We start from the raw sequence: 8868 nt of genomic DNA, 5'->3' as shown, positions 1-8868 counted from the left end.
TGTGACTTGGACAGAAGACCCAGGGGATGTTCCTAACACTGATTCTGAAGCTTCATACAGTATAACCACAGTGTGATTCCAAACTTCCTGGGGAACTGCTTTGCTAAGGTTTAATGCTGAAGAGAACTGTGACAGAGATTAAGACCCCTTTCCTACCAGTTCCCATTGCAGGATCCATATGGTTATGTGTGGTGGAGGAATGTACAGTGAGGACTTTATCCTGCAGTGGAAAGGATAAAGCTGGAATGGCATGTAAACCTTTACCTGACTATCACCCACAGCACAAGCAAACTGCAAAGTAGTGGGCAAATTAAACAGTGAAAGTGAATAGCGTTCCTGACTCATAATTCTCAAGCACAGGCAAGCTTCCCAACTTGTATGCATCTGCAATCTCTCCTAACTTGTGACCACTTGGTAACATCCTCACAGAATGTGAGTTGGCTACCGCTAAAATCTTTGGGGTCTCTGACTTTTACATGTGTTAGCTCTGAGTTCTCTCTCTGGAAAGGGTCACCGTTCAACAAAGTACTGGACACAGTGAGCCAACAAGCATGGCTGTTACTGAACAGTCCTGGAACCTAACAGTGATGACTATCTGTCCCACAGCAAGGTGGGGAAAAAGTGGGAATTTGCGCTGCTTGCTCTTTTAAATGTTTAGAGTAACACTGCAGATTCCGCTAATCAGTGCATGTTTTTATTTATTTCTAAGAGTTTGTTTTGGTTTTCTATTAAACCTGCTTGCCTGGGAAGTTAGCACTCTGCCAGATAACTGCTTTATTTCAATCCAAGCTCACTTATTAAAATGGCATTTTGTCCTAAGACCTCAATTCAAACTGTTGGACACATTTGTTTTCTGTAGCATTTTTGATAGGTAAGCAGGAGAGCAGCCTTACAGTGGTTGCAGTCCCACCACATTGGGTTTTGAACTAATAAGATCTCACACACTAAAGAGGATTGTGCCTGTTCAGTATTTGGACTGGGGATCAAGGAAATCCCTACCGAATCATCACTACCATTTTCTGCAGCAGCAGCAGGAAGTATTTTTGCCTTTCAGTCAGGATTGAACCACCACTTAATCATAGTGCCAGGAGATGCCTTGCTGCTGAAAATGCTGATGAGACCTAAAAGCGTAGGATGAAATGTAAAACCAAAACCCTAACCATGTAAAAGATTGCATGATTCTTCTCTCAAGAATAAGGGTCTTAGCCCTGGAGTCCTGGCCAAATTCCATCTAGGGCAATTCAGTGCTTCCTCCTTAAATTCTTTCTTCAGTTTCAGTTGGATAAAATGTTCTTCTACACTTCCTGTCCTAATCTAACCTGTTGTTCAATTAATAAAAATATCTATTCTATCTCAAAAGTAACTATTTCTGTGATGAGGAAAGGGATTCCTGCATTATATAGGTTTCAGAGTAGCAGCCCTGTTAGCCTGTATTCGCAAAAAGAAAAGGAGTACTTGTGGCACCTTAGAGACTAATAAATTTATTTGAGCATAAGCTTTCGTGAGCTACAGCTCAATTCATCGGATGCATCACAAAAGCTTATGCTCAAATAAATTTGTTAGTCTCTAAGGTGCCACAAGTACTCCTTTTCTTTCTGCATTATATAGTTTGTAAAGCACCCTGAGGTCCTTTACAACATAAGGCACTATATCATAAGGCAATTATTACATACATCACTTAACTCTTTAAACTTATTTCTGTGTGTGGAGTAGTGAACGAGATTATCTGGATCTGTAAGGGCAAAGACTAGAGTTTGGGGAAAAACCTTACAATCTATCACCTGGGTTCGAGGAAAGTGGGTGTCAATGAAAGGTGATTAAGATTGATCTCTGGTCTTGGTGATAACATGTGAAGTAGCAGCAGTTCAGACATGACTGAGCCACACAGAGCTCCTGCAATGGGGAGAAAGGGAACCTTTCAGTTTAGGATAATGTAACTGCACTAAGGAGTTCGGCGCCTGGCAATATCCCATAGGGGTGTCTTTAGGAGTAGAAGTTTAAATGGCAAACGTGTTCAAGGGAGGAACTGTACATGGCTGAGCATACTGTCAGCACTAAACAAATCAGAGTATCAATGCACCTTTCTTTAATCCGGAGAGGATGGAATTGTAGCTTCTTGAACAAAGAAGGTAAGGGCGTCTGCTTCCACCTTTGTAAAAAGCCCAGACTGCTGTGAAACTGTAGCATATGGCTCTAATCCTGCTTCTTGGACAAACTGAGAGAAGGTGAGGGCATCAGCTTTTGCACCAGTTGGGGCTTTGTGCTGTAAAAACAAGCCCACGTTGTCCCTGTACGGGAGGGCAATGCTTCTGCTCCAGAGAGGCTCCTCAATCCCCAGCAGCTCTCGCACATGCCATGAAATCTCCTGAAATGCAAGAGGAAACATAAGGGAGCCTATTCTTAGTGTGGTGGCTACATCGATAGAGCTCTGTAGTGTAGAGCTGCACAGAAGAGAACTCCTGCAGTTTCGCCTTTCAGAATGTTTTCCTTTCCATAACGTAGGAGCTAGAGCGTGATCTGGCAAGATGAGTCCAATGTGCAGTTATGATTAGAAAAAAGATCATGTAAAAACAGCACATTCTGATTTGTCCAGGGAATTACTGTGTGTTGGGAGTCACAGCTGCTATCTTTATTACCCCAAACAGGTTTGTTTTGTTTTTTTGACTCCTATTAGCACTTGCAGAGCAAACACAGCTATGGGTGAGTGAGCGAGATTCTTTCTTCTCTGCCTACTACAGCATCATCAACATTGTCTGCTAAATTGTGTTTGGAGAATTTTTATTACTGATGAGACTATAAGAGGCAGAAAGGCCCAGTTGGATCAGGAGTGGCACTGCTCACTAGAAAAATCATTTTCTGACTTGTAATCTGAGATAGCTGGACCTGAAGCCACGAGTGGAAGGAGCCTGACTATAATTTTTAATATAGTCACTTTTCAGAATATAAATCTTGTCTTTTAAAACCTTGATCAATTCACCTTTTGTGTTTCTAATCAGTTTTACTATTTGCTAAACCACATCCCATAGTGCAGTTTCAAGTGGGAGGCTATTAGGGTCTTCTACCTGCTACTCTGGGTGCCTTTCATATGATTTAAAATAACTATACAACTAGAACAAAACCAGCAGCAACCCAGAGAAACTCCCAGCCCTCATACAATCTCTACACCAGGACTTCTCCACCGACATTCCACTCCTTGTAAACTGTAAGGTCATACTGCTCAACTGGTGCCTTCGTAATCACTTCTAGCAAGTAGCTGGGTTTTGGTTACAATTACATACAGGCTTGCTCTGGTGCCTGAGTGTCATGTATAGGATTATGGCCTCATCGCAGCATCAATCAGAAATTGCATTGGGTTCAGAGAGGACTCTCATTGGAAAAACCCCCATGGGCCAGATTCTGCTCTCAGCTCTAATTCTGCTCTCAGCATCACTCCTTTGTAGTCAGTGGAGTCATTTTCAATTTGTAACAGTATAGCTAAGAGCTGAATCTGTGTGCCTTCAGTAATAACAAAGGAAACCAGGAAGATAATGGCCAAGGGTGGGGTTCTCAAAAATGCCTAAATTCCACTCACAAGCTATGGGACATAAATTCCTAACTCACCTAGGTGCTTTTAAAAATATTACTCCAAGTTCATTTTGCTCTGACTGTACATTAGAACTAAAGGGTTAGAACCGTTCAGCCAGTCAAGCGTTTAGATTGGCCCAAATGCTTGGTGCTTTACAGCATAAAGAACACAATGTTCAAATTCCTGCCACAGTGCATAAAGATTTTATCTCTTGTTGCTTGTGAGCTGCAAACTCTTTGAATTTCCAGATCGTGCCCTGTGATGGAGGCAACCATAAATAATGAAGATTTGAAACAAAATTGTTATGGCTCTGCAAAAGCAGCCTGTGGCCCATTTGAAGTTCAGTACCCTCTAGCTCATGAGGATGCAGCCAGCCAGCTCTTTATGTGACAAAGAAGGCAACATACACATGCAGTCAAAGAATAAGTATGCCTAGTGGGTTTAAAGTCCTTTTCAAACAATCCCCACAGCCTCGCTATGAGATTGGGAAAGGATTTTTCAGGTGGGTAACTGATATAAAGAGAGGTTGTAGCCCAAATTTTCCAACTCAGGTGTTTAAAGTTAGGCATCTAAATCACTGACGTGATTTTCAGAGGTGCTGAATGATTTAAACAGCCGCAGCTCACAATAAGCACATGTGGCACTCAGATCGCTTATGTGCCTAACAATATGGAATTGAATGTCTATGTTTAAATACCCACTTTTGAAAAATCTGGGTTAAGGAACTTGTTCAAGGTTACACAGAGTCAGTGGCAGAGCCAGAACTCACAAGATCCAGGCTCGCTGTCCTGTTTTCTGTTCACTTGATTATGTAAAAACCTCAGTTAAAACCCCTGAAAAGGAAGACAGCTAGGGGCTCAGCTTTATATAAGTAATGGGAATAGGGTGACTTAGCAATCAAGTTGCAAACACTGAGAAGATAATAAGGTGATAAATGATAGTCAGCATGGATTTGCCAAGAACAAATAGTGTCAAACCAACCTAATAGCTTTCTTTGACAGGGTAACAAGCCTTGGGAGTAGAGGGGAAGTGGTAGATGTGGTATCTCTTGACTTTAGTAAGGCTTTTGTTACTGGCTCGCATGACCTTCTCATAAACAAACTAGGGAAATACAACCTAGATGGAGATACAGTAAGGTGGGTGCATAACTGGTTGGAAAACCATTCCCAGAGAGTAGTTATCAGTGGTTCACAAGTCAAGCTAGAGGGGCATATAAAGTGGGGTCCTGCAAGGGTCAGTTCTGGGTCCAGTTCTATTCAATATCTTCATCAATGATTTACATAATGGCATAGAGGTTACACTTATAGTTTGTGGATTATACCAAGCTGGGAGGGGTTGCAAGTACTTTAGGGGATAGGATTAAAATTCAAAATGATCTGGACAAACTGGAGCAATAGTCTGAAATAAATAGGATGAAATTCAATAAGGACAAATGCAAAGTACTCCACTTCGGAAGGAACAATCAGTTGCACACATACAAAATCAGAAATTACTGCCTAGGAAGGAGTACTGCCAAAAGAGATTTGGGGGTCATAGTGGATCACAAGCTAAATATGAGTCAACAGTGTAACACTGTTGCAAAAAAAGCAAACATCATTCTGGGCTGCATTAGCAGGAGAGTTATAAGAAAGCCACAAGAAGTAATTCTTCTGCTCTACTCCACACTGATTAGGCCTCAACTGGAGCAGTGTGTCCGGTTCTGGGTGTAGGGATGGTCTAGATAATACTTAATCCTGCCATGAGTGCAGGAGACTGGACTACTAGATAACCACTTGAGGTTCCTTCCACTCGTATGATTCTATATGTTTCAGAGTAACAGCCGTGTTAGTCTGTATTTGCAAAAAGAAAAGGAGTACTTGTGGCACCTTAGAGACTAACCAATTTATTTGAGCATGAGCTTTCGTGAGCTACAGCTCACTTCATCAGATGCATACCGTGGAAACTGCAGCAGACTTTATATATACACACAGAGAATATGAAACAATACCTCCTCCCACCCCACTGTCCTGCTGGTAATAGCTTATCTAAAGTAATCATCAGGATTACTTTAGATAAGCTATTACCAGCAGGACAGTGGGGTGGGAGGAGGTATTGTTTCATATTCTCTGTGTATATATAAAGTCTGCTGCAGTTTCCACGGTATGCATCTGATGAAGTGAGCTGTAGCTCACGAAAGCTCATGCTCAAATAAATTGGTTAGTCTCTAAGGTGCCACAAGTACTCCTTTTCTTTTTATGATTCTATATGTGTCTTAGAAAAACTTCCCCTTATTCTGTTAAGGGCTCTGCTGGCTTAGGCAATGTATTTTGGTTGGGCATACAGAAAACATAGTCACATTCAATTATAGCTAACGTTTTACCAGGTTAACTTTTTACTGCATTTCCCCTGCTGGAGCACTTGAATGTTATTATTTAAGTCAATATTAGTTTCTCAGCCACGGATTGAAAGTGAGGAAAGAAGAGCCTGATGGTTAAAGCACAAGATAGAGACAGGATACCTCAGACTTGCAACATGACTCTGGGCAACTTCTTTCCTCTCTCACAACCCTGTTTCAAAGCTGTGAAATGGGGATAGTAGTATCAGAGTTTCTGATTTAACTGTACATCCGAACCCCTTGTGGCCTCCTCAGAGGCGCTCCACATCAGTCTTAGGTCTCTAGGAATCACCTTTCCTGGGGTGAAATCCCATGATTTGCTCCCTCCAGACGGGGTCTTAGGCTGCAGACTCCTGCACTTCATTATGATCATCTCAGTCAGTCTTACTTCAGTTCAGCACCTGCAGTTCTGCTCTCTCAGGAGCAATGACACGGTTATTCAGTGACCAGCCAGCTTTCATAAAACAATGTACCATTTATTCAGAAAAAAAGTGTTTCAGAAAAAGTCAACAACAAACAGCTTATATGTATGCCTGGCTTAGCAGGTGGTCACCCACCTTCCACTTCCACTTCAGTCCACAGCAGGGCCTGTCAACATGCCTGTCAATTCTTCGATAGCATGTGAGTGACCCTCTCTTTAGGCCAGAGTTTATATTTTATACAGTTTCAAGTCCTTTGTTGTTTTAGGCCTTTTGAACCAGGTCAAACCAATCTGTTATTGTGGGGAGAAGGGCATGGCGAGGAGAGTGTGAAACTTCAAAAGACTTGTTCCAGTATTGTGGAGTTGAATTAATTTCACCCCCTCCCTGGCCAGAGATTTTAGTTCCTGCAGGAAGCATTCCTTGTCTGACCCATTTAGCCAGGATTACAATCACTAGCAAGCCCATAAAGATACATATAACATTAATAGAGTAGTGTTTGAATATTCTTCTGTAGTATTTGTCACAAAGAGTATCTCATTAGGGAGGGCAAAAATCTTTAACATCAATTTGCAGTTCTCTGATGCCTTTCATTCAAAGCTCTCAAAGTTCTCTTCTGAGTATTATCAGTACACATTCCTAGCGTTGGGCTGTGCCAACATCCTCCATATAAGCTCAGAACCCTCTAGAAAGGCTCTGACCATTTGGGAGGGAACATGGAACCTTGAACCATGGAACATTTCCTGTGAGGCTGCATAAGAAGGTGAGGCCTCTGTCCATCCCCAATGTAGCAAGTAAAAAGTCCTTCCTTATTAGCTGATTTTGGGATCCTTTAGATGGGGATTTTTCTACAGTTTTAATTAGTGAAGGCTAGTTTGTTAATTTTAAAAATTAGGATTTTGTAGACTATTTCCCCCCTATATACACATCTCTTCATTAAGTGGTAGGACAAAGGTGGGCAAAATACTGGAGAGGTTGGACTAAGCACCCAGAAATGCAGGTGCAGATCCAAACTACCTGACCCTGCTTCTCCATTCTTAAATCACTTTTACACTAGTGAGCTTCCATTGACTTCAGAAAAATTACACCACACAAAACCAGTGTAATGCAGTCAAGAATCACTGTGTCTCCAAAGCTGGGTTGTAATTGTCAAACAAACAAGTGTTTGGGCAAGATTTCTGTTGTTTCCTACTTGTGCACACACAGGAAGTACTGCCACAGCAGGCTTTCTTTCTCCTTTGTGGCCCTTCTGCCTCAGGTCCTATATGGAAACCAGATGGGCATAAAGGCATGGAAATAATTTTTTTTTTAAATACAACTTCATAAAAGATTTGGGGTCAGGGTTCATCTTGAGTTTTACATGAAGCTTCAGAAAGATTCTTACTGTAGGCAGAACAGTGTGCCCCATCGTTCGGAGGAAAATATTGTTGCATTCTATGTACAACATCCATCCAAGCATCAGGTCTTGGGCAGGTTCTAGTTGTCCTATTGAGCATGAGTGTTTAGATCCTGCTATTATCATTAACAGAGACGGAGCAGTGTTACATCTTACTTGATGTAGTCAGAGAACAAACATGAACATATAGGAGATGGGATGGGAAATCATAAACACTCCTAATGGAGGAAGGCAACTCTGTGTGTGGCACTCACCTTCATGTGGTCAAAGTCTGTTATGCCCATCTGTGGCAGGTTTGAGCAGTTAACATGGATGAGTTTGCGGCCAGTGATGCAGTTAGTTGTAAAGCACTCCTGGCAGGAAAATCAGATGGAAACACTATACAGCAGTGAGCAGTACTGCCAACCCCAAGCATTCAAAAACCAACATTAGTCAGCCGCCCAGCTGCCCAATCAGGAGACTGGCTTAAAAGCAATGAGATCTTTAAAAATAAGGGCTTCCCCCCCTTCTGGTTTCTGAGCCTTTGCGGGACCCTGGCCTCACTCTTCCTAGGTCTTCTCCACCACCACCAGGGCTAGAAACTTGCCCTCAGTTTTCCAAGAACGCAGAGATCCTGAGTGCTCTTGATGCCAGGTTCAGGGGCGCTGCCAGGCCGCAAGGCGGAGCAAGGGAAGCGGGAATTGCTCTCCAGCTCGGGCCTAGAGGGAGCTCAGGGATGGCACCGCGAGCGGGGTTAGTAACGGTCCGAGCTCGCCCCCCTCTGAGCCTGCAGCTGGCCGCGCAGCGCCCCCCTCACCTAGCTCACGGCCCCGCCCCCCTTGCCCCTGCCCCTCACCTCGTACTGGGGGAAGCCCAGCTGCCGAACCCACTCAGCCACCTCCACGGGGCTCCAGGCGAGGCAGGCCGGGCCAGGCTGGGACTCGGACTCGGGCTCGGATCCGGGCTCAGGCCCTGGCCCCCAGGACCCCTCCTCCTCCGGGACCTGCTCCATCCTGGGCGGCTACGCCCCGCCATGGAGCCATAGCAACGCGTCGGAACAGTCTCCACGGAGACCTCCACTTCCGGGCGTCAGGCAGCTATTTCCTCCCCCGCCGGGCCCGGCCCCCTGTGTGAG

At 43.7% G+C, this 8868-nt stretch overlaps 1 protein-coding gene across 1 annotated transcript; it reads right to left on the bottom strand.

The window, feature by feature from the left end:
• Positions 1 to 2086: 2086 nt before the first annotated feature.
• SAMD15 (sterile alpha motif domain containing 15) lies at positions 2087 to 8865 on the bottom strand. The gene is made up of 3 exons (XM_077820001.1): positions 8590 to 8865; positions 8009 to 8107; positions 2087 to 2365 (listed from the first exon to the last, which is right to left on the bottom strand). The coding sequence occupies exons 1-3, from the start codon at positions 8743 to 8745 to the stop codon at positions 2087 to 2089; spliced, it is 534 nt and encodes a 177-aa protein (XP_077676127.1). The 5' UTR covers positions 8746 to 8865.
• Positions 8866 to 8868: the final 3 nt, after the last annotated feature.

The sequence above is a fragment of the Eretmochelys imbricata genome, chromosome 6 (genome assembly GCF_965152235.1).
Source record: "Eretmochelys imbricata isolate rEreImb1 chromosome 6, rEreImb1.hap1, whole genome shotgun sequence".
Lineage (NCBI taxonomy): Eukaryota > Metazoa > Chordata > Testudines > Cheloniidae > Eretmochelys > Eretmochelys imbricata.
Note: the sequence above shows the minus strand (reverse complement) of the source record. Positions and strands in the feature narration are given on the sequence as shown.

Bases quoted from the DNA above. Each gene is read 5' to 3' on its own strand.
- SAMD15 (XM_077820001.1), bottom strand. From the start codon at position 8,745: ATGGAGCAGGTCCCGGAGGAGGAGGGGTCCTGGGGGCCAGGGCCTGAG. The intron at 8,108-8,589 runs GTGAGGGGCAGG...TTTTCCTGCCAG, and splicing joins TGGGCTTCCCCCAGTACGAG to GAGTGCTTTACAACTAACTG. The intron at 2,366-8,008 runs GTGAGTGCCACA...CTTGCATTTCAG, and splicing joins CAGACTTTGACCACATGAAG to GAGATTTCATGGCATGTGCG.